The 26,453-nt window shown below is 35.4% G+C and overlaps 1 protein-coding gene across 1 annotated transcript in view; it reads left to right on the forward strand.

The window, feature by feature from the left end:
- Nucleotides 1-15,459, forward strand: part of NAF1 (nuclear assembly factor 1 ribonucleoprotein) — a 30,104-nt gene extending 14,645 nt beyond the window's left edge. The window contains exons 5-8 of the mRNA XM_016154570.2: nucleotides 5,170-5,330; nucleotides 8,545-8,596; nucleotides 11,734-11,836; nucleotides 14,560-15,459. Coding sequence (XP_016010056.2) covers nucleotides 5,170-5,330; nucleotides 8,545-8,596; nucleotides 11,734-11,836; nucleotides 14,560-15,005 — 762 coding nt within the window. The 3' untranslated portion in view covers nucleotides 15,006-15,459. The remainder of the gene's footprint in view (nucleotides 1-5,169; nucleotides 5,331-8,544; nucleotides 8,597-11,733; nucleotides 11,837-14,559) is intronic.
- Nucleotides 15,460-26,453: the final 10,994 nt, after the last annotated feature.

The raw sequence follows: 26,453 nt of genomic DNA on the forward strand, positions 1-26,453 counted from the left end.
TTAGAGAGATCCTAGGCCGCTTAACCTCAGAGGAAGAAGGTTGAGAGAAAAAAGGAATGGGAAATTAGTAGATGACTGTGCTCTGAGTAAGCTCTCCGTGCCAATTGGTACAGAACTTCTTTAGGAGAAATGGAACATTCTGCCCTCGTGCAAAAACAAAACGTTTCTTGCTGTCCTCAAGAAAGTGGAAGAGGGAAGGAGAGACTGGCAAGGGAAACATATTTCTTGATTTTTCAAATTATGTATTGAAACTGATTATTTCCACAATTCCTTTTATTTATGATTTCTTGACAGTCGCCTTTTCTCTAAACAGTTTAGACAATTTTAATTTCAATAGACCCAACACTTCACTAATTAAAAACTTCTAAATTCACATTTCTTATGTCTAATATATTTGCATTCTCAGTCCTGTAATTGTGACTAATATTGTTAATATTCAGCTCTTCTGTCATTTGACTTTAAAAGGAGTCAGATAAAAATGTAATATTTACACCTTTAACTTTAGCCATGTGACATAACTCTAGGGGGATAAATTCAATCTATTTCTAAATTTTACGTAGAGAGCTATGTAAATTCAAGAAATGAGAAGTCTTTTAAACATATTTGATTATGAATCTAAACACCTTGAAATAATTCCTCAAAATAATGGCGAGAGTTGGGGGGAAGGGTCGAGAGTATTAGTTAACCAAACCAGTGGCCAGAAAATGAAATTGAATCTGTTTTTGATCTTTATCTAGACACTAAATGAGTTTGTCCTCAATGCCAGGCTTTTGCATAGTCTTTCTTTTCCCTCTGCTCTTGAATAATAATAGTAATAATGAGTCATAGTGAAAAATATTTTGAGTATTTTTAGAAATTCACTGAAATCCTGTAAGGAAGTGGAACTATCTCAGTTTACTCAAAAATCACAGAGTTATAAAGGAACAAAGCGAGTTTACAATCTGCTTGCTCTGATCGACTTCCATTTACCTCCCTGCCTCTTCCCACTGACTTAGGAGGGCAGCCTCAGATTTGTGCTTCTGCTTCTGCCCATTAATAATGATTTAATAAGAACTTCATAATGCTTCGTTTCTTTTGATAAATGATGAATGAAATTCCATTTTTATTGTTTAGTTCTTTAAGGGATTGTTAAAAAATTGACCAACCTATACCACCTATTATTATAACATGAAACATGAATTTGTTGGTTATTTATTTTGCATTTAGTTTGGAGTATTTGTCAGAACAAGTTTTTACTGTTATTGTTTGTTTTACTTTTTAGTAGACCAAAACAAGATCTATTTCCCTGGCAAATATCATTGGATAGGAATATTAATGGATTTTTTTTTTTTTAAAGAATGCTTTATAGTACAGTTTTAGCTGGTAGCATCTGATGGTTTTGTGAAAGTCTCCGTGTTATATTGATATAACTTTTTTCCCCTCAGTAACTCATGTAAATACTTGTATAATACAGTGGTTGAACTAATCATTTGACTTAATAAATTATAATACTCTTTATTAATGGGAAGTCAACTAGTTCTGGATGGCTGTGGAAGTTCATTTCCCCCTTCCTCCTTTCGGTAGCTTAGCGAAAATCTGGCTCAGCTAAAGAGACAGTAAGGCCTTTGGCCAATGGCATTCTTCGAAAGCCATTCTCAGAGAGACAGCGTGCGGATCTAGGCCCTCCACACGCATAGGCCTCCAGCCGTGTGCCTGGGCCTGGACGTTCTTTCATGTGTTTCTTTTTACCTTGAAAAACTGGGAGTTACCTAGTCCCTCTTGGGCTCACCTATAAGTGTGTAACATGGTTAACATGGTGCGTATGGGGAGGGCAGAGAGTGATCTCTCTCTCTCTCTCTCTCTCTGTCTCTGTCTCTCTGTCTCTCTGTCTCTCTGTCTCTCTCTCTCTCTCTCTCTCTCTCTCTCTCTGAGCGCCCCCTGTGCATGTCTGGGCCGCTGACACAGGCAGGCCCCAGCTCCTAGGACTTCTGTCATGTTGCATACACAACGCCTAAGCCCAGCCTGTGCTGTGGAATGAGAATTTGGGGGACTGAACATACTCTTCTCTGCCGCTCAGTATTTTCCCAGCCAGCCCTATGCTATGTCTGTACTATGCGGTGCTAGTGGGGTGTGTGAGTGTGTGTGTGTGTGTGTGTGTGTGTGACCCCTTCGTGTGACAGGAATCCTTTCAGGTCTTTTACCAGAAAAATACTGCTTTTGAATAAGCTGGGAAGTATCATATCATTGGAAGGACGCTTAGAAAATTACCTCTCAAATGACAAGGCAAATAGAAAACATTAGTCGGATTACAGTTTTTTGGATTACATTTTGACATGACTATTTCTATAGAATATATACCATTTAAAGCATAAAGAAGGCTACTTGCCTACTGTAAAGTAAATAGCTTGGACATTATTCTCTTAAGTTCTGTTTCTCACACTCTCTCTGCAGCCTGTTCCTTCTTTTCCGTTTATGTCTAGTCAGGTAGTGTGGAGGTTTTGGAATCCCTGAAGTCTGATGGAAAGACTGAGCAGGTTTAAAGAACTGTGAGATGAAGGGGCTGGTCCGAGCCCTGCTGTGTCTAAACTTGTTCTTCACGGTACACTGTAGCTCTCAGGTATTAGCCAGTTGAAAACCTATACTTCGAAGCTGATAGTTGTTTAAAACATTGTTCAGTGCTTTTTTTTTCCCTATAACTTTGGGTGAGCTAAATTGCTTGAGTGAACTCAGTAAAGTTTTCCTGTGACTATTTGGGGTAAGATTATACATGTTCCCTAGAGGACATTTGGTCTGTATTTGTTTCTGTCCAAAATGTTCACACTTATAAATCATCCCTAGGTTCAAATAGCTCATTAAGTCTATTTCTACTTCAAGTTTACAGAATTAATACATAATTAATACATAAAAAGTACTATCATGTATTATCTGTTCGATCATTGTGTTGTGGCTGTATTGTCAATAATAACTCTTCTTGCCTCAGTAGCCTAGCTCGTCATGGCACGTAGGATTAGGTAGATGGGTCAGGGTTCAAATCGTGTAATATAGTAGGATTTATATTAACTATGCAAAAGAGTAGGGCTTATATTAACTATGGACCACACATCTCCATGGGCGTTTGGACCGGCCCAGATGTCTGCTAATCTAATACCTGTACTGATGTGTGCTACATCCTGATTCCATAATGCACCTTCCTGTTGCCAGCTGTGCGTGCTATTAATTTACTTAAAACTTTTTCATGATTTTATCGTAGCTGTGGCTCGTAAACACTTAGGATCTTACGAATAGACCACTTTAAGTGTCTTTTGATTTTATCCAAGAATTTTGAATGTCACTTACATTTTGGTGCAAACCAGCATTCCTGTAGGGAAATCATTTCTCACAGTTAGGAGATGGAATCGTGCCATCTAGGAAGTGAGCCCTTGGGAAGCACTTCTTGTACCAGGTCACAAACAATGATTATTGTACCTTATACTAATGGATTCATAGAACATTTTTTTAAAGATATTTTTTATCCCTGTCCAGACTTAAAGAATCAGATCTGTTGATATTTGTAGAGTTAAAAAAAAAATGAAAATCATTTTTAAGACTTTTTAAAAATGCGACAAGTAGGATGATGTTTTACTTTAATCTGTGTAATGTAGGCCAGTAAGAGATGTGATCCAATAATATATATTCTTTCTATCCTTGGCAATCTGGTTTGAAGAAAGAAGTCTGTTTTTTTCCTAACGTTTTTCAAAGGAAATTTCTTGCTGTTTTCTTGTTTGTTTGTTTTTAAAATAAGAAAAAAAGCTTACAAATTTGATGCTATTAGTGTTATTTCAGAATACATTGGCATTTTAATTGTTTTTAACATTGCTAGTTGTTTTTAGAGTAATCACATCTTCACAGTGTTGGTACCCTGATGGCTGAGTTATTTTATGCCTTACTGAAAATTAATAAAAGCTTGAATGGTATACTAAAGAGTGTAAAATGAGAACATTTACTATAAAAAAAAGTCAAGAACTGAGGATGTAATAAAACAGCTACTTTCAGTGCAGTTGGCTTAAAATGGTCCAAACTATTTGGAAAGTTAATTAGTAATTTATATCAAGAGTTTCAGTAGCAGTTATACTCTTGGCTCCAGTAATGGAGTTTCCTGACCAATCAATTTTCAGGAAACCTGAAGTGTAGAAATTTACATATAAATATGTTCATTATGGCATCATTTATTGAACAAATTGGAAGCTGCCTAAATCATCTATAATAGAAGACAAGTTGAACACATTGTACTCGGTCTATAAAGGGATCTTAAATAGCCACTGAATTTATACTTACAAAGAATATTTATGACATGGAAAAATTTAATGCAACTTTAGATTTTAAAAGGGAACAGTACACAAAACTATAGTTTTTGAAAAATTAATGGAAAAGACTGGAAGAATCTACAGTGAAATTAGTCATGGTCTAGTGTCTATAATATACATATATATATTATCAGAAACATTTTTAAAAACAGGTATTTGTTTTGTGAAGAGTTTGAAAATGAGAGACTTCTTGTCATTCATAAAACATTTTCAGAAATAAAATAAAATGTTTGTGTCGTAAAAGTAATTCCTTCACATAAAAGTTAAAGGCTGTATAGCATCTGTGGTTTTTGAGAAATAAGCAAGTTTAAATTCAAATCTACTTTGCTACCTTTTGAATAGAAAAGGTTGTGGTTTAATTTTATAAAAATGTTAAGCATTGTATGAAAATGGTAGAAATAATTGAATACTTATTAAAAACTTATTTTAAGTTTTGTGTTATAAGATTCCAGATGACAGTCAGCATTTTCTTTCTCAGACGTTATTAATTATAATTCTTCATACCTTAAACCTTAGAGTAATAATAAAAATAAAAATTCATAGTTTGCATCTAGTCGGTACCACTAAATGATTTGAATTTAGCACGGGGCAAGCTTGCTACACTTGTTTTAAGTTCATAGAAAGGAAATCTGGAAAAAGCTAATGCATTTATAATCAAAATATGAAAACTATGAATATGCAAAGATGATGAATATGAGTACAGTTTTACTCTTCTGACATTGACAGAAGTACCTTCTCATAACAATTATCAGTGTTTTCTATTTTAAATACCACTAATATTTAAATATTATTTTTGAGTCATTATTTACACGTTAAAGGAGGCCTTTGTGTTTCTTCTATTTTGTAGATATTTGAGATATTTGGACCTGTTGCACATCCATTTTATGTGTTACGGTTTAATTCTTCAGAACACATTGAGAGTAAAGGTATTAAAATAAAGGACACTATGTATTTTGCTCCATCAATGAAAGACTTCACTCAATATATATTCACAGAAAAACTTAAACAGTAAGTAACTTAATTTACATGTTAGTTGTTTGCTTATCTAATGTTTATATTTTAAGAATAATTCTCAAGGATGGTGGTTTGTTATAGTTAAATGGCATCTCTCTTCCAAAGAGTTTTTTTTTTTTTTATCTTCATAATAATACTTCCAAAAGCCAAAATTTGTTTTCACATTTTATAGGTAGAGATCATTTATATCTTTTACCCAAAATGACTATCAACTAGTAGGAATACATTTGGGTCATATAAACTTTTTGACTTCTAATTCATTGTGTTTTACGTTATATACATTCTTTTATATACATGTTACTTCAGTGTTACCAGTTAGATTTTTTGCCATTTTAATTTTATTTAATTTTTATTAATTTAAAATTATTAGGGGACATTGATTAATAAAATCAAATAAATTTCAAGTGTACAATTCAACAGCGTGATGTATATATATATTGCATTGAATGTTCACCTCCCAAAGTTAGATTTCTTTTCTTTGGATTACATTTGCAGTCTTAATGATTTAATAAAACTTTGTAATTCTCGAGAGAAAAAAATATGTAGATTTCAGGTTGTTATAAATTATAAACTTGTAGAAGCAGCAACTAAAATGTGTCACTGAAAAGTCGGGTATCCAGCAGTGATAGGCAGGGCTGACTGAATTAATAAAGCAGAGCTCCCGATTTTGTCTGTACATGTGCCGAATGATGTCTGTGGCAAATGGGTAGCAATATTTCTGAATACTTATGCTCCCACTGGTTTATTGTGTATTTTCATGTGTTAATTATGTTGCCTGGTGTTGTAGAGCTGTTTATAGCAGTCAGATTTGTTATATAATTTAATTTTTGTATAAACCAGTGCATATAGTTAAAGTAGAATAGCTTTCGAAGTAAAAATTAGTTGGATACTTTAGAAAGAAGTAATGGATATGAGCCACTAAAAATATCATCAAATTAGGAATGGAAGAAAAGACCACTAGAGGTGGCGAGGGACGGGAGATCTTAAATCCAAGAAGACTGGATTCAGTTTGACACACAGGCCCTTTTAGGTGTAGCTCTCTTTCAGTTGGAAACTCGAAATATAGGTGACGCATTAGGGATATGGTTTTTGTAGGAAATACAAAGGGGCTTCAGTCAGCGAGCACTGCTATGCCAAAAGTTCTAGTCCCAATCGTAGGGCATAAGAAGGTCTCTGTTCTGCTTATATATTAATATTAAATCAAGTCGCTGAATTTCATTTATTATTTCAGATATGAAAACTTTGTTCCGATAATTGATTTAACTCATGTTTAAGAGCCCACATAATTATCTGAAGGAACGTTATGCCTGAGTTATTCTTCAAGTTGTGTAAGGTTAATTTTTATAAATGACCACTCACTGACAATAACGGTGAATTAAGTAGACAGTAAAGTCATAAAGATTTTAGTGTGTTTTAAAATCATGCCTTAATCATCATTTTATTCTGCTTTGAATATTTTTATTTTATTTGTTTTATTATGGTGACATTGCTTAACGAAACCCAGTAAGTTTCAGGTGTGCCATTTAACAGTAAGTTTGTATATATATTGCATTGTGTGTTCACTGTCCATAGTTAGATTTCTTTCTGTCACCACAAATTTGACTCCTTTTACCCCATCTACCTCCCTCCTTCTCCCTCTCCCCATATGAAGATGTTGCTGTGGATGTGCTATGTATTTTGCTTGGAGAAATAAAATATTTTAACTTAAAACATAAGCCGAAAGCCTTTCCGAAGATGTTTATTGGATTTTAAATAACACAAGCAGTCTTTGTTCTTGATTTACAAGAACAAGACTTTGGTCATTGAAGGAAGTAACAATAATCTAAAGAATTGGGAAGTTAGGCCTGTCCTGTAGAAGCCCCACCTGACAGAGCCTGTTCTATTCCCGACTATATTTTATTTGTTATGGGAACTCAGTGCAGTACTTTACTTTGCCTTGGAGATGGAGAGGCGCCAAGCTAAAGAAGAGATCAAGTGCTTTTTGAAATGTCGATTGATCTCTTCTTCAGTAGTAGATTTTGATTTTTCAGTGAGAAATGCACTAGTTGAGGGTACTTTTCCTACTTCTGTCTTTAAACTCCAGGCTAAGGGCACCACAGATGGCATGTATGCAAAAAAAAAAAAAAAAAAAAAAAAAAAAGGAATACCAGACTTATGTTAAATGTGTAGGTACAGAGTGATTATTAAGAAGTAAAAACTTTTTTAAGTGGTGGAAAAATCACTGCTAATGCCTCATATACAATGTCAAAGTTCTGAATCTGAGTTTCAGAGCAAACGTAATGTCTTTCACATGGGGCCAGTCCTCTGACATCTGGAAGTCGATTTTCATGGATTACAGATTAATGGATTAGTGATTTTAATGAATTAATTCCTGAGGATCTCATTTGTTTTTGAGATGTAGTTTAAAGCAGTGAAGAGATCTCCTAATACTTTATAATATTTTACTATGATCGGATGTCAGACTGTGAAATAAAAAATTAAAAAATAAGGTTAAAATGACCTTTCAGAAATTGATATTATACTCATAGTTGACATGTACTTTTGTTGGTCATAAAGTATAAAACTTCCCACCAAAAGTAATTAATGCTTATGATTATGCCATCCTTCAGAATCTTCAAAACTCCTCCTCCTCCCCAAATTAGATACCCTTTGTTTTACCCTCTCTGCTTTGAGAATCACTATTGGAATGAGCCTTGGTTACTCATGGAGTAGTGTCGATATTCCTCAAGTAAATAGAAGGAAAAGCATTTCATGTTGTTATCTCTGCCATTAAACCTGTGAAAACTTAGATGAGGGAATGCCTCATGCTTGTGCCTTAGCAGGCAGAACAGCATCTAACCTAGAAGTGGTGCGGAATAGGCACTTGTGGAAGCGAGTTTTACAAAGCGAGCTCAGGTGTTATGAGCGTATTCCAGTCATAGCATCTGGAGATGCTTCTGATTGCAAAACCATTTCCTGTGCACACCTCAGCCGGGGCTTATTCTGCTCCCCCGATCCTAATACGTATATGTATCCAATGGTTCTATTTTTTTAGGAGCTTCCCATGTCTTCTGAAAAAAGGAGCTATAAACGATCCCTTTTTTGTTCTTATTTTCATATATATTGCAAAATCAAGAGTTATGTCTTCTATCGTATTATTTTTCACACTATGAAGTTATTAAGTGCTTAGCAGAATCTTAACCAGTACTTTGACTTTTTGTTTTCCTAGGGATAGGGGATCGGATGCATCCTGGAAGAATGATCAGGAACCACCACTTGATGTAAATATCAGTCTTTTTTTTTTTTTACAATACTTTAGAAAGTAAAGCAGGGCTTAATCCTATAAATTCATCATTCTCAAGCGTAAGGAGGGCCTTACCGCGGCTCACGCTGTCTCCTGTGAGCCCACGCACGCCCCCCCCCCCCACCCCCATGGCTGCTCTCTGCCTTTCAATAGGAATTGTTGGTTGATCATATAAAAAAATATTTTTTCAGTCACATTTTAATAATTATCAGCTTGTCATTGTCCTTGTAATTTCCTACCTTTTTAATCAGTTTTTTTGACAACTGATTAAGGCAGAATTGTCATTATTTTTTAAAATATTCTTCAGTTTTGTAATTTCACCATGTGAGACATGAAGACATTTATTTATTAATGGTGCTTTTAATATGCTGCCTTTCTTTTGGAAGTACAAAAAAAACCCACACATTAGAATCTACCTAATTCTCCAGTTTTTACAATGTAATTACCTTCTTAAAAAAGAGAGTTCTTGATTTTCTTTTTTGAATTTATGTCAGCAAGACTAGTTTTATGTCCCAAAATGTTTCTAGAGATGTGGACTAGAGTCAGGAATAATCTGTAGGATTATTTGATTTAATTCTTCATGGAGATGTTTAAGTATATTTTCTTTCTTTTTAAGTTGTTAAGATATGAACATTAAAGCAATGAGTGTATACATTCCTTAAAAAATAGTATGAATTTATACAATATGAAAGAAAAAGTATGGTTTATTATTAGTAAGAGTTTTCATATGTGCTCAGTAGTTCTGATGAAGTTTCTCAGTATTATAAATTTTTGATATTTGTAGAGATAACTAACTGTTTTAGGTGTTCTCACACAATATTGTAGATTCATGGTCTTTGTTAATTTCTAACTTTACTGAGGCATGAATTAGGTAATGCTGTCTTTAGAGGGTCACTTAACCAGTGAGTGATCTAAATTTAGTATCCACATTGCCATGGGAGTATATTTTCTAGTACACTTGATTTCCATAAGGACCTGAAGATTCATGTTGTTCGTTATCTATAGGGTATTTTATTACTGAAATTGCGTGCTTTTAAAGTATTCAAAACTTTACGAAGGTCTTGAAAGATCTTTCTTGTGAAATGCAGATATTTTTAAATATCTCTGTTGTTTCAGACCTAAACATTAAAGTTGTTAATTATGATACTGGTTTGATTAGGTTAATTATAAAAGTAAATCTCAACATACTTCATAGAATTTTTTTCTAAGTGGTTATCTGTCCCTTATTTCTATAATATGGAAAACTCTGAGAGTCCAAAGTTTATTTTATTATGATGACTTTTTGTAGTTTAGAATTTTTGCCTGGTATTGATCATATATTAGAATTTGGAATTCGTGGGGTTTGAACTTTCTCTAAAAATCATGCTGTGAAAACAAAGTGTTAGGCTTGCATAAAAGTGCTAATAATTATTTATTCATTTCTAATGTGAGTATCTAATTTGTAGTTGAATAAATATGTTTAATGCAGACAAATTTAAATTAATTTGTATATAAGGAAACTGTGAATTTTTTTTTATTTTAGGAGGTGATAGCAAAATATTGCCAAAAAGGTCTCTCTAAATTAACTGTTGCCAATTAAAATCCTTTAATTCTTCCTCCCTGCCCTTAGGATGATGCCCATTTCTTTAAAACGGCACAATAAGATTCTTTATTCTCTAACTACATTGTCTCTGATTTTTCTGTATGAGAAGCTTTCACTTTGCCATGCAGAACCATTTCATTTCTCGATTATACTGTTCCTCTCTCCACATTTCTACTTCTTGGAAATTTCCTTTTATTTATTTTCACTGCTAACTCATCATTAGAGATTTGTCTTGGGTTTCTCATACCAAGTCTCCCTTGCCCTTTTTTCTCTTTATATTTCCATAGCACTAAATCATAGCACTTATTCATTGGTGTATTTATCTATTTTCTCATTTCACTGAACAGTTTCAGAGAAGGGAATGTTTTCCATCTGATCTCAGTACCTTCTACTGCCTGGTAGATACCAGATTTAACCAGAACTTAAACATCTTAGCACATTAAGATCAGTAATAAAAAATCATGTATGTGAAGGTACTAAAATCAGTTGATGTTTTCAGATTTGATTATACATCTGAGATGTTTCATTTCATGAAAGATTTGATCTAGGGTATATTTCAGCAGCACCCTACTTAAATCCCATACAAAGTCTTTCTTTTACATTTTATTTCATCCTTTAAAATGTGCGTACATACATACACAGTGAGCCTGCTTTCATATATTTTCATGAAACTTAATATCTGTATTCTGATATTAATAGAATAATAAAATGCCTGACTATTGAGAAATTGTAAACGTTATAACATACGTAGCTTATAAGTCTCGTTTTTTTCGTAGATTGTAACATTGAATCTCAATTCTTAGTTATATCTGACTTTCCCTCTTGTAATTTAAAATGATTTCCCCTTGGAAGTCGGGTCATGCCTGTCTCTGCTTGTCAAACATTTTTTTGCAGTCCTGTCTAAATAGCATCCCTGGTGATTTTCTCTACCCTTACTTTGCCTCATTATTTATTTATCACCCTTTCTATACCTGACGTTATATTAATAAAAAATTAATACCTATTAAGTGTTTAGAGCAGTACCTGGAATATAATTAGCATGTGTAAGTTTTTGAATGAATGGCAAGTATAAAATTCTCTTCTACTTTTATATTAGATCTGATACTTTATGTTATTTGCATGTTCCTAACTAGTCTTTTCTTTAGCATTTTTGGCAGCTGGCACTCTGATGACTCTTGACTTTAAGTTGGAAGTCAGATTTCTAGCTAAGGAATAGCCATATCTGAAGGTTGTTAAAGACTGGCATTTTAAAGTTATCTGTGAAGCTTTCTAAGAATTAAAAAAAGAAAAACAATAACCAAAAACGCCTTGACTATTCATCTGATTACTGGACTGTGTCAATCAAGTGTCTTTAGGCATTTATCAAAAAATACTTTATTTTTCTATTGTATGTAATTCAAATATTACTGGAAAATGCTTAGCGTCAAAAAGAGTATTTTCCAGGGTCAGTGTCAAATAAATAGGCTTATTCTTCTCACCTCCAAGTACATACCATTGAATTCATGTGATGTAAATATACATTTTTCTGTCAGGCCTTAGATTTCAGTGATGACGAAAAGGAAAAAGAAGCCAGACAGAGGAAAAAAACTCAGATTCAAGGCCGGAAAAAGTTCAAATCTGAATTTAATGAATCAGGTGAGTAAATGCGATATGTAGTAATCTTTTATCTTCACTTACGTGTATTTCAGTAATAAAACCGAAGGAAACATCTGGGCTTTCTTTTTACTTCCTGCCATCCAGCCAGCATTGGAGTCATTTTACACGTGGAATGTGGTGGGAGAGAGTAACAAGGAATATTCACTGGTAGTTTTTCAAGCTTAATGACATAAAAATGGCTCAGGGGTAAAAGGCAAACTTAAGCTTTGTTAGAGTCATTTGTACTCGTGAGCACTTTTTCTTAAACATATTTGCTTCCTGTTTAGAATTAAATGATATGGTACTTAATACCTAATTCAAGATATTTTATTTTTTCACATGCATTTCTTTTTATTATCCCTTTTCTGTTTCCTTTTTTCTTTCCTTAAAACTAAACTTTTTTGTGGATTTACATGCAGTCGTAAGAAATAATACAGAGAGATTTTTGTATGCCCATTACCCAGTTTCCTGTAATAGTAATGTCTTGCAAAACTCTGCAGTAAAATATCACAACCAGGATACTGACATTGATACAGTCAAGATGCAGAACATTTCCTCCACAGGGAACTATCCCTCACGTTGCCTTTTCATAGTCGGCCACTCACACTTTCCTCCCTAACTCGTCCTCGACTCCTGTCAACCAGTAGTAGTCTATTCCGTATTTCTACAATATGTTTTGTGATGTCAAGAATGCCGATTTAAATGGAGGCATTTAATATGTTACCATTGGGGGTTGGCGTTTGTCATTGAACATAATGTTCTGGAGACTCATCTAGATTGTTGTACGTGTCAAGTTTCTCCAGAGTTACGGTATTCCCCGGTGTGAGTATACCACAGATGGTTTAAGCATCGTGCATTGCAGGACATCTGGGTTGTTAATGGGTTTTGGTTATAGGAATAAAGTTGCTTTGTACACATGTGTACCGGCTTTTGTGTGAACACGTTTTCATTTCTCAGATAAATGTCCAAGAGTGCAATTGTTGGACTACATGGTGGTTGTGAGTTTAGCTTCTCGGGAAACTGCCATCCCGGTTTTTCAGTGTGGCTGGTGCTGCTTTACCTTTCCATCCCCGATGTGACTCAGTTTCTCTACATTCTCACCAGCATATACTGTTGTCACTGTTTTGTATTTTACCTGTTCTCATAGTATGTGGCCATATCTGTGATTTTAACTTGCATTTTCCTAATGCTTCATTTCCTATCTATATATCTTTTTCAGTGATGTGTCTTTTTTCTGTTATCTAATTGTATTTCAGTTTTTTAACTCTTGAATGAGTTTGTGTATAATTTCTTCCAGTCTTTAGACTGCTTTCATCCTCTTAAAATGGTCTTTTGCAGAAAAAAAGTTTTTATTTCTGATTAAACCTATTGTATCAAACTTCCTTTTATGGAATCCAAAAATTTCTTAACTCTATCTACATCTCAAAGATTTTCTCCTATTTTTTTTCCCAAAAGTTTGCAAAATTATTTGAACTGTTCTAGCTCCTTTGCCTTTCCATATGAATTTTAGAATAATCTCTATGTTGACAAAAAGTCTCATTGGGATTTTGATAGCATATGCATTAAACCTGTATATTGGTTCAAAGACAATTGACATCTTAACTGTTCTATTGAATTTTCAGTTCTAAAATTTCTATTTGCTTCTTTGTATCTTCTTTTTTTGTTTATTATAGCTTAGGCTTTCTCTTTTTATTTGTTTTAGTGTATTCATAATTTCTCATTGAAATATTTTTATGATGACTGTTTTAAAATATTTCGCAGATGATTCTAACGTCTTTTGTCATCTTCGTATTGGCCTCGATTAGTTTTCCGTTTTCATCATTGAATTCGGAATCTTGGTATGATGAGTGATTTTTAGGTGAAACCTGGACGTATTGGGCATTATGTCAGGAGACACTAGCTCTTATTTAAATCTTGTTTTAGCAGTTTTGTTTTTCAAGCTGCTCCAACGAGGAAGGGAAGGAGGAGGGTGTCACCTCATTACTATTACTGTCAGGTAGGGCTAGACGGCCAGGTTTTCTTCTCAACCTCTGTTGACACCTGTGGCCAGAGGCCTGGTTGGGCAGGGGTAGGAGCTCCTCATTCTTGCCACTAGGACACTCATGTGGGGCGAGGAAAGCCCTGACTCTCTGCTAGGTCTTCTCCGACACCACCCAGGGCGTGGGTGTAGGAACCCTGTGTCACTGCCAGCTGAGGTGCAAGCCCAGGTTCCCCACGTGACCTCCAGTGCCATCTCAGGGAGGCCATCTCTGACGCCACTCTGGTGGGAGCCATCTCCTTACAGTCGGTGGGTCTAGGGCCCCCACTCAGCCTTCGGGAGTGTGGCTGCGGGTGTGGTCCAGTGTCCTGTGGCATCCGGCTGGGGACGAATGGTTATTGTCTGAAAGTCTCCTGTTTCGCTAGGCTTTCCCTTTCCTTATTCACTGGCCTTTTGGAGTCTTTAAACTAGATCATTTTAAGCCTTAGGCTTTTTTAACTACCATGAGATGTACTGGAAGTTAAAGAAAAGGCATTATTGAAATTTTAACCCGTTTCCCATTTGCCCTGAGAATACTCACCGATGGCAGACCTCGGAAAACGTAGCATCCGTACGCATGACGTTCAATTGACACGGCAGCGAGCTGCACTTTTTCCTAAATGGTTATTAGTATTTTTTTTTTGTTTGATGTATTAGGATGTGTAATTTTATTTGCATGCCTTTTTCTTTTTTGCGCTGCTCGAAGGTGACAGCTTCGCCGAAGTGCATCAGAACTGGACCGCGCACGGCGCCGCATCCGAGCATCCGAAAGGCCCCCGCGGCAGGGAGTTCCCACGCGGCCCGCCCCGGGCCGGGCACCCGCGCGCCTTCCGCGGCAGGGCGCCCCCGCCGCAGTTCTACAGCGCAGAGCACGGGGCCCCGGACACGTCGGGGTTCCCGCCCCCGAGGCACGACGGCCTCGCCCCGCCGCGGTACCCCTTTCCTCCTCCGGGGTTCGACATGCACAGCTTCCCGCTGCCCCCTCCGCTGCCGCCGCCACCTGCGAGCATGGGCTGGGCGGCGCCTGGCCTCGCGCCGCACCCCCTGCTCCCCCTGCCCTACTCGCTGCCCCCGCCGCCGCCCCCGCCGCCCCCGCCGCCCCCCGCCTCGTCCGCAGATAGCAGCTCTTCTCATTTTGGCTCTTACTATTAGGTGAACGGATGCATTTCCGGAGAAAAGTAGACTTTCTATATTTTATACTATGCGAGGATTTTTTTTTTTTTTAAATATGGGAAGGAATTTTTTTTTTTTTTAAAGAAAGTAATTATGGAGTTAGATTTTTACAAGATCGGAAAATAGTAAATACTTCCTTTAGTTGTAAGTCGATATATATTTGTAACCTTTGTGAAATTGTTATCCATATGAAAATTTCACTTTAAATTTGTGGCGAGCGAATCCAGTTATGTAATATTTAATTAAAACTTTGAATCCATGCTTTGGCCATCCCTTCCCTATTAAGCAATATGTATAGGCTTAATGGTAGATCTGAAGCAACTTTCATCATGTATTAGAATATACTGAATATATTCATTACCCTGGTATATATGAAAATAAGATGTTGAGATCCTATCGAGAGTCTTTAAAATAAACTATTTTTATAAACTCATACTTTGGAAATTGTTTTTAATTATAAATGCAATTTACCAAGGAGTTTAAATGTTCTCATTTATTTTTTAAACAAGACAAGGGTACAGAGAAGAGAAGGAAAGGCTAATGTTGGTAGAAGCTATGACTATTATTTATTCGTCATGCATAAGCAAGCTGTTTATTATTTATGCAGATTCCCATTTGGTCACTATTCAGCACACTTTACTATTTAACCACTTAAAAGGACCACAAGGATTATTCACAATAAAAGGTTATTTATTTACAATAAAATATATTTGACCCCATACTAGGACACTAGGAATCTGGTTCCCAGATTCTCACAGGCCTAGCACAGATTAGGTCCTTAAAAATATTTCATGAATGACTGATTGAATTCAGAGTTTGACCAGTTAAATGACCAGTTAGTATTATTTTACATCATGAAATGTAAATGTAAGGGAGATTATGGAATTTTAGGAACTGGGGAGGCTTAGAAGTCTAAACTAGTCCTCATTTAGTAAGGAGGAACTTAAAGGGTTAAGGAACTTACCTCAGGTCACTCCGATGGCTCAGTGAGGATGGCTCAATGAGCCTCGTTTTCTTGATTCTCAGATCGGCACTTTGTACTAAATTGGTGCTTCCTAGTCTTTTATTCCTGACATGGTTTTGCAGTTTCTCATTAGGAGTTACCTTCATGGATTATGGCACAGCCTTATTCTAGTTGATAGAATATTGTCAGAGTTAAATAAGATTATATCTAGAAGCACTAAAAAAACCCTACAAGAATGGAAAATCGAAAAGTGATGGTAAATCGACAAGTTGTTATCACCATGGCATTTAAAACATCTCTGGACCTCAAGTATTGGCATCTGATGGTAGAGATTTAATATCTGAAGAAACAGAGCTGAATGATACCATTTGATATCTGGTTTCAATTAAGTCGCTACCTTAAACACTTGAGAGTCAGTTTGCCTTCCTCCTTATACTTAATTCAGGGTTTTAAAAACTTCAAGGTGCCCGGAAATCACTTATAATTAACACTTGAGTTTTGGATAGCATATTAAAAATGCACATTCTCGGACTTTATCCCAGTTTCAAATCCAGTAGATCTGAGCTGAGAGCCAGGACCCCCCCCCCCCACCCCAGGTGATTAATTGCAAGATTTATTCTTAGTCTATATAGATTTCGGGGTAATTATACTACTCCAACTTTTTGGCCATTCGCTCTGAAACTTAAGGGAATACTGTTTGGAGTAGTTGTGAGGATGTGGGGTTGATAAGGAAGAAGAAATAAAATCATGTCTATTCAAATTGTATCTGACATCTCACGTGGTTATCAGTTGTATTTTGTCCACTACATCTGTCTCTAGAGTTTAAGAGGAAGAACTATTCTCTCTTATTTAGAAGAGAAATAACAATTTTCATCACCCCCACCTTATTTTACAGTAATCTTTTAACTACTGGCTGATATAAATACAATGTTCTACTCATACAATTTCTCACCTCAAATAGAGAATTCTTTATTTTGGCATTTTCCTCTGATGAAGTAGATTGACATTCACATGATTGAATGTGGATCATACCTTGGCACATCTACAGTCGTAACTGTAAAATCAAAATGATTGCCTAAGCTAATAAGTTTTATTGAGATCACTGTCTCCTTTTCCTTTTACAAAAAAAAAGATAGTGAGGTCCATGGTAACTAGATGGTTTGTCCACTTATTAGAAATAGACATTCAAAGAACTGGGTTGAGACTGTGTAGTGGAAATCGGGAATGGAATGTGCAGTGTCAGAACTTAGCAAAGAACATTTCTTAAAAGCCATGTGAGTAAGTCATAAAGGTAGATACCAAAATGTACCCATCTCTTCTGGGTAGCTAAGTTATTAGTAGATCCTCATTAATAGTACTAAGAGCATGGGAGATAGCAGGGGATGGATGAGCAGAGGTCTCCCTTGTTTGGGGGCAAAGAGGAGTATAGAGAACCCTTTCCCTTCCCAGCCACGTCTGATTTGCTAGTCCCTGCCCTCCACCCCTACGATTTCTATGCTACTTTTTTTGTTGTTGACTTAAAGCTGGTAAACACTACATTAAAAGAGGTAGCACATTTGATGAATAAGAAATGAGTAGAATCTGAGTTCTAGTCTACTATAATTTTAAACTAATAAGTGGTATTTTAAATCTCCAAGTGCTAAAAATTGTAGTGTATATTTTAGGGACACGTTTTTTAAGAACACAATGATTTGGGGAGAGAGAATCTCAGAAATAATGTGTCGTCTATATTCTATTTCAACAATAATGTCGCTACTTGTATTCAATTTTATAAATTTGCATCAAAATTTTTAAGACGATACGATTAACTGGTTTCAAAGCTTTCTATTAGTTCTTTTACACAGCTTCCCATCAATGAGTTTTCTGCTGCTAAATAAATAAATAAATAAATAAATAAATAAATAAATAAATAAAAGCAATTTTTTACCCCTTCAAAAGACACAAGTCAGGGAATTTAAGCAGAGGAAGATAAATAATTCTTATGTGTCTACTTCTCACTGTTTCTCAGTCGGTTTGGCTAAATAAGGTACCTGAGGGAGGCTTGAGAACATTTTTAACTTAGGACATTGTCTTCACATGCTCAGAGTTTGTAGAATTTTCTGAAATAGTCATGTACTTCTTTAAGGGCTAGGAAAAACAAATGAGTACATTGTTAAAATACTAGATTCTTTTAAACAAACTTTAAAAATGATTTAAAAACCTGTAAGATTAACATTTTATAGAATGCATTTGTGTTCACAAAATATAGATTCATAAAACTTTAGTTCTGATATTGCACATTTGATATCTATGATGATAAGTTCTGAGGTATAACTCTTAAAAAACAATAGATGGTCTGAATAGAATACAAACTGGAAAATAAAATTATTTATGAGAATTCATTGTCAGTTAATGCCGCAGCCACACTATGGTTTAACGCATTATACAGCATTTGTGACTTAATACGTACAGGGTAGAAAGAATTCCACATATTTGTGTTCTTTTCTGCAGATAAATTGCCAATATTCTAAAAGCCTTTCCGTACTTCTCATTCTGTGATCTAGTCTAATCCTAAATTTATGTTGCAATTACGTTTCAGAAAACCAAGGAAACAATTACTCTAGTGTGCCTGAAATTAAAGTTGAGAAATATCTTCTTAATACCATCTGTTAGACCAAAGTACTTGTTTTGAGCTACTGGCAGCAATGCAATTACATCCCAATTTTGACCCTGTGTGTACTCTGCGCCTGAATTATCGTCCGTGGATTAGACATGTACAATTACTTAGAATCTTGGAAACAAGGTAGAAATTTGTGTATCAAATGCTAAAATAATGAAAACAGGCTGTAAAAAAAAAATTCAATAAAAATAGTATGTATATTTTTATATTATACATATATACTTATATGTGTGTACACACACCCACATATTTGAAGGCTACTACAAAATCCTGATTATTACACATACTTTAGTTAGTACCTTTAATTTCTATTCATAAGGTTGGTGAAATGGCATTTAATATTACATTGGCTTATTTTGTAGTTGGTGGCATTACACCATCCCCCAAACAGAACAGACTGACCTTATGTGGTAAAAGCTTTTTATTCATATTGAGGCTGGATGGACTAAACATCGTTTCTAACAAGAGATGTGACCCAGATAATGACATACGACAAATACAGTGGAATAAAATCTATTCGCATAGAATTCCTATTAAAATGTGATACATAGATGATGATGGTCTATGGTGTTTGAATGGTACAGGTGAATTTCTAAAAGGTTCTCAGTATCAATAGCCACTACGGTGTGCACAATATATTACAGGTCCTTTAACCTTTCGTTGTGTGCCCCCGTAACATACAGGAGTGCTTGGGAAACATTTGCTCTCTCTCCCCCGGCCCATCACTCTTGCAAATATCCGTTTTACTACTCACCATGCAGTGTTTTATCTCAGATATGATTTAGGACTGTCAGGCTTAATTGTGCAAGCTAGCTGTCTTAGTAGCTGGCTGAGTCATGTAAAGCAAAATGATTGATTTTTTTTTTTTTTTTAAACATCAGTTTGGTTTTTGACCAAGTAAAATTGCTAGTATATATTCACTGGCAACGACATAAGTTCAAATGAATTGTTTAGCAAGATTATGGGCAGAAGAAAATAACTTTATTGATACAGTCAAATATTGTTAGTTTGAACCATTTGAAATGTTCTCCAAAACGGCAATTTCATATGGTTCAAACCACTATATGGACTACAGAATGTGTTTCCATATTCATTTTTCTTCACAGAACATCTCCCTGTACCATTACTCTCCAGAACACATTTTGGGAAATACTGTCATAGATGATAGCTAGCAATTCATGACAGTGTACATTTCTAGGTGATATTTCTAGTCTCGCTAGGAAGACAATCTATTAGAAGGTCATGGGCCTTAAAATACTTTTAAAATATTTCGTATTAGATTAGGAAACTGCTATTCTTTAGTGTAGACTCTGTGGTTCTTAACCTGGAGTTATTTGTTTAGCTCCAGTGTTAAAGAAACCATTAAAAACGTGTAAGATGTACACTTTTTTTTTTTTTAGGAGAGGGGGTCCGTGTTTCTCAAATTTGATAGTGCACAAATCCTTCAAATTTTTTTTTTGTTATGGGCATCCAGGAACATATCCACAGACGACAGTTTGGGAAACAGCGAGTTAAGAAACTAAAACTTCTATGAAAATGTCTTTTCAATTTCTTACACAATTGTTATACCAGTAAGATTCTATCTCAATTTAAAGAAATGTTGTCCTAAAGAATGTTGGGTTTCAAGTGGCTACATTGGAAAAACTTCTGAATGATTGTAGCCAGGAAAAATTTAATGGTCTTAGACATCTAGAAAATATCTAGCATGTATGTTTCTGCCCAATGAGGAATTTCTTTATAATTTAGACTATAAATAGGAACTCATTCTTACACCAAAAGGGGCGCCATCTTCAGCTTAACAAATGTCACTGTTTGTCTCTGCTTTACAGAGCTCATTCCAGGCATATGATGATGAACGTGACATTCGAGTATATTTACAAAGTCTAAGGACCTTCTGCAAATACTAAAACTTTAGCCTCTCCACAAAAACATCAGAAAAGGGAAGGAACCAAATAGAACACAAAATGATCCAAGAAAGTCTCTGGAAGGAGAAATGGGAATGAGGCCAGAAAGAGACCCTTCTTTTAGTCGTAACCAGCTTAAGCATCTGTCCATTTCCTCAGGGTGGAGGATGTGAAAAATTATATAAATACCTATTATAGTTACATAAATTACTTTTGTTATGGAAAGGCAAAATAGATTGCTCTTATAAAGTGGATTCAATCATGCTTGTTAATACTTTTTTTTCATAAATTTTTAGTTAAAGAATACATCTAGACACTTTTACATATAGCCATCAGAGCTGGATGGACGCCTGAAGACTTTTCCCAGTGTGGGCAAGTGCATTACCCCTTACAGAAAACTCATTTAAAAAGTTTTCTTTCTGTGAATGCAACATGAAATGTAAGAATAGAGTTTAGTTCTGATAGAGTTCTCCACTTACATTGTCATGACACTCGTGATATTTTATTGTAACTGATTGTATTGATCTTCCCTATTAGACAATAATCTTCTTGGGGGCCAGCGCTACTTGATCACGTTGGTCCTTACTGCCAGCACACAAAAGATATTTAAGGGACAGTAATCGAAAACTTGTTTCCAGATGCTTCTTGCTGATTCCAGATGCTTCTTGCTGATTCCTAACCTTTGAGATTCTCATTTGTATTTCTAGAATATTGTGGTCTTTATGTACTGATATCAGATGAATACTACAGGCATTGGTGATAATTTTTTTTTACTTAATAACTTGACAGTATTTCTCAGGCTAGCAACTCTCTATTTGGGCACAGTTTTTCAGATCAGTTGTGCCTCAAAAATGGGTCAGAGATCAATAGAAAATGGATTTACTCTTTTTTTTTTTTTTTTTTGGAATTGGTTTTGAGAGTACCCTAGCATTTTAGAACTGCAAAATTAATGACCTTTTTTTTCTCAAGATCATAAAAACTTGTTTTAAAATTCTGACTTTAGATATTAAGATATGGTTATCAAGTTCTTTATTAAGAATAATAAAGCTACTTCAGCTTAAAAAAAAATGCCTACAGCATCTGGTCTTCCTAGGTAGCCTCCCATCCAAGTACTAACCTGGCTCAACCCTACTTAGCTTCAGGATCAGACACATTCAGGGTGGCATGGCTGTAGGTTACTATAGTGTTTTAATGTTGATCTCTAAATCAATCATCCAATAAGCTGGTATCCATCTTGCTCTATCTGTAAAGATACCTTCCAGAGAGCTAACCTTATCCATAGCAAAGAATAATGGATGCTATATGTGTATATAACGAGGTTTCCAGGGAATTTAAAAATAAGAAGACAGTATTCTAGGAGATATTTTCTTTCTCTTCCAGGTTTTCTCTACCATGTAAAATAGCTTCAGGATGAGGAAGCCACCATGTACTAGATTTACTCGTAAATATGAAAAAATAATGAAAGCGCAGATCTGTAAATCTTTTGTAGCAACGGAAAGAGAATTACATATAATTTGCTGTTAGTACTTCTTTTGATTAACGATCTTAGTGAAATAAAGTTAGCCATCAAACTTATATACTCATTTATTCAGTAAACATTTATTTTGTGCTTTTTATTGGTCATGCATTCGATGCTGAAGGTACAATCTTTAGAATACAATAGTAGGAAATACACAGACAAGGGCACCAAGTGCCTGCATGCAAGTACACGTTTGTACAGAGTATAGTGGGAACGTACTGAGAGAGGTCAGTTCTACCTTAGGTGGGCAGGAGGAGAGGAAAAAGATAGGGAATAATTCACAGAGGACATGATCCTGGAGATGGTTCTTCGAAAATAAGGGATAAATAAGCCTGAGAAAAGCCATGGAACTGTAAAACAGCTCAGCATGTCTAGAACCCAGCAGGGAAATAGCTCTGACGGACCTAGAGGGCGTGGGGAGAAAGAAAGAAACTAATCTCAGAAGCTAGAAAGGGACTGAAGGCCCGATGACAAAGAGCTTTGAGGGGCCAACTAGGGAGGCTTCCCCCCTCCCCACCCCCCCCCCTTGGTCTGTATGGGATTAGTGATATCATTAGTTTCATATTTTGGAAATATCACTCTTTAGGAGAATGCGTTGGAGGGAGAAAATCGAAGGAAGCCAAGTAGGCAATTATTGATGGAAGCGATGCGTGGTTGAGACGGGAAGATGATTTTAGACTGTAGAAGTTTCAGGAACGTGAACCGATAGAGTTCACAATGTTAGGGAAGGGATGGCATCTGGAATGACTGTCAGGTTTAGTGTTTGAGTACCCAGGCAAGGTGTCAGTCCCTGAAAAAGGATGTCTTGGTTCACTCTTCACAGCAATTTTGTGAAGTAGGAAATACTATTATAATTTTATAAAGAATGAAAATGAAAGCGTGTAGCAATTAAGGGCTTTATCCAGTTTCTTACAGCCGATAATGGTGAAATCTTGAATACAGTCATCTGATTCTAGGACGTGAGCTTGGAGCCACCATCCTAGGCTGCGCGCATCACAGGGCAAAGATAAACTGCAAGATTTTCAAAAGCCGGAATTAGAGAGGGATAGAAAAAGTAGTGTTACAACAGAAACTAAGAAAATAGAACGATTACATTTACATTTACGGAGGCATTAGCGCTGAGAAAATCTACTGGAAATCTACAGGAACATGTTTAACACCCACACATGCCCTTGATATGAGGACACACAATCACAGCCACACAGATACACACACACATACACGTAAAAATGATTCAAGGTTAATTTACTGATATCATTTCCTACTTAGCCACTTAGAATTTTTACACATTTTCTCAAGATTCCATAATAAGAATACTTGTTATACCAGTTATATAATTAAGCCACACTATTTCCCAGAGTTTCATTCGTGTACACTCCGTGGGTTAAAACTTCACAACATTGCTGAACCTATTAAAGTACTTATTTGCAAATGCGGATTGCTTTTTAGGTCAGCTGTAAAGTGTTTTAAAAATTGATCTTGAGTAATTAGCAAGAAATTATAGCTTGTTTTTAAAATTAATATGCACTTTTCAGGTTGTACACATTATTCGCTGTTAATCAGAAACTGATGATATCTCTGTTGCTGTACTTTGTCAATTTTAGGAAATTATTTTGAATATTTTTCGCAACAACTTAGACTTCTGAGATCTGTTGACGTTGTCTGCTGCATTTTAATTGTATTAGTTTGTTTATTATAAAGCAATTTTATTTCAAGAGGCAATTTGGTATAATGATGCTTTTAATGTACAATATAACTTGGCAAACATTTATGTTGTTTTTTTCACCTTGAAAATGTGCATAGAAATAGATCCCTACAAATAAAGTCGACAGAGAAGTGTTATGTAAAATAGCTAGCTGCAAAATTTTGTCGCGTGCAGACACATAAAAATGTACAATTTGTAGTGTTTTAAATTAGAAACAATGTCATCCTATTAGTAACACTCTTTCTTCAGTAGTCATTCTGAAATAGTTTGAAATAGTTATTTTCCTGTTTGTAGAGTTTGCCTATTTAGTCTTTTAAATCAAAATGTAAGTCATAGGATGTGGATAGTCAATTCACAATGAAACATATATGACTAATTAATACAAATTTGGAAAAAGATTGCTCAGCCTTTAAATAAATTTAAAAACATGCAAATAAAATTAAGTAGAATATATTTTCAGTATATAAAAATTGGCCAAAAAGAGAGATAAAAAGGAACATGAGTATTATATGAAGTATGAGCAAGGCTACAAAAAAATGCATTGTTCTGTATTGCTGATAGTATCAAACTTTTTAGTAAAATGTATAGTCTTTCAGGAGCGTTTGGTCCCAGTGATTTTACTTTTTTGAAATTTATTATGATGATAATATGAAGCAATTTGCTTGAACATTACATTTATATAGTTAAAATAACTGTAGTGCTAATATTAGGGAAACAAAAAGATATTATGAACAAGTTTATCACAATAATTTTTTAAAAAGTAGATGAAATAAATATATTTCTAGAAAAAGAAACTCATAAACATGGACACAGGAAAAATAAATTATCAGAGGAGTTCTTCAGCTGCTTTAGTAGAATCCATATGAAAAAAAAAGAAATCTTTCCACGGAGAATACTCAAGGCCCAGATAGCTTTGCTAATGAATTCCACTAAATATTTTGAGGGAGAAAATACAATTTTATGCAAATAAAATAGTTTATTTTAATCAGGCTTTTGTCCCCATTGATCAGTGAGAACTTTTCTTGTCAGTCACCAAGGACCTCTACAACTCACAGTATGACAGTCTGATCTCAGCCTTCACCGTTGCAAACGTCTCACGGTTGATCATTTTCTACTTTGAAACTTTTCCCACTTGGCTTCTAGGATGTCAAACTCACTTTTTTTATTCTACCTCACTGGTCACGTTTTCTCAGACAGGCCGCCGATTGCACAGTTCCAAGAGATGCCATTTATCCAGACAAAACTACAAACGGTGTGTCCTGGAGCTGCATTCTGGACGTAGCTGTGTTTCTTAGTCTCCTTTCCTGGTTTGTTCTCTTTCTCTTACTCTTAATGCAGGAGTTCTGTCTTCGAAGTGTCCTCAACTCTTTTCCAGACGTTGCTCAGATTCAGAAATCCACAGGCTGCCTGACAGCATTCCTTAGACGACTAATAAATATCTTCACATGTCCCGAACCGAGTTTTAAACTTGCACTTTAGGCTTGCTGCACTGGAAGTTTCTGCTCTTGTAGTTGATGACAACTTCCTCCTTCCTGTTGCTCAAGCCTCAGGCATCGGATCCCAAACAAAACAAAATAGAAAAACAGTAAGATTGCATACTTTACTTTATGCTCAGAAAAGAGGAGGGAATAGTAGTGGTGAAAATAGAGAACTAACCAACTTTTCAGTTTTCTAGGGGTAGCTCTCTGATATTTTACATGGATTGACACGTGACCAAAGAAATTTACCCTCTGCCTTCTCTCTCTCTGCTGATAATCATTCCTTCCTCTCTGGCTTCTTATATTCATCAATTTGTTTAACAAGAAGTCAATCTTTCAACTTGATATCTAAAAGAGTATGTTCAATATTTGTCACTTTGGCAACAACAACAACAACAACAATGAAAGGTAGGTATGCAATAGCCAGGTCACATCTAGAAATCTACAAAAAAAAAAAAAAAAAAAAGGAGAAATTTTTTTCAAGATACACTTAGCTAGGGATTTCTTAAGGGGCCTTCAAAAAGTAATTTCTGAGGTTTAGATCATGTACATGAAAAGAAACACAATTTCTAGTTGTTGTAGAAGGGATAAGCAAACTCAGGAAGCTCTATCAGTTGTAATTTTTTAATCTGTTTTCTAAATATAAATAAATCCCTAGAGACGGGGTTCCTTATTCCTGGGGCCAGAGATATAATAAATATTTGTATTATAAAGTGACTAAAACTCATCCATTGTATGTTCAAAAACATCAATAGTAGAGTTTAACTTGGTAGAAACCAGTATAGAAAAACCCAAATCAAAACTAAAAGTCATCTTAAAATCTGTAGGAACGCACTGAAACACATCTATTACTTTTGCTTGACCTTAGAGTTTCAGAGCAGAGAGAAGACAGACAAACCCATTTACCAAGCAAGTGATTTATTATTAAAGTTAAGACGATGGGATTTGCAAATCTTAACCGTGGCTGGTGACGGTAACAACACTACTGCCAGCCTAGTCAGGCATTCTTTCGTATAGAATAGTTTCCATGGAAACCCTGTCTGCAACCCACAGATTTCATGTACTGTATATTCTGGCAAAATAAATAATGAAAAGCTGTTTTCTTTATTATTTAATGATCTCCAGATTTGCATACTCAATAGGCAAGATGCCACCTCGCACCTCATTTGTGTTGAAGAAAGACAAAATGAGAGACTGG

Source organism: Rousettus aegyptiacus, unplaced genomic scaffold (assembly GCF_014176215.1).
Source record: "Rousettus aegyptiacus isolate mRouAeg1 unplaced genomic scaffold, mRouAeg1.p scaffold_m13_p_16, whole genome shotgun sequence".
NCBI classification, from domain to species: domain Eukaryota; kingdom Metazoa; phylum Chordata; class Mammalia; order Chiroptera; family Pteropodidae; genus Rousettus; species Rousettus aegyptiacus.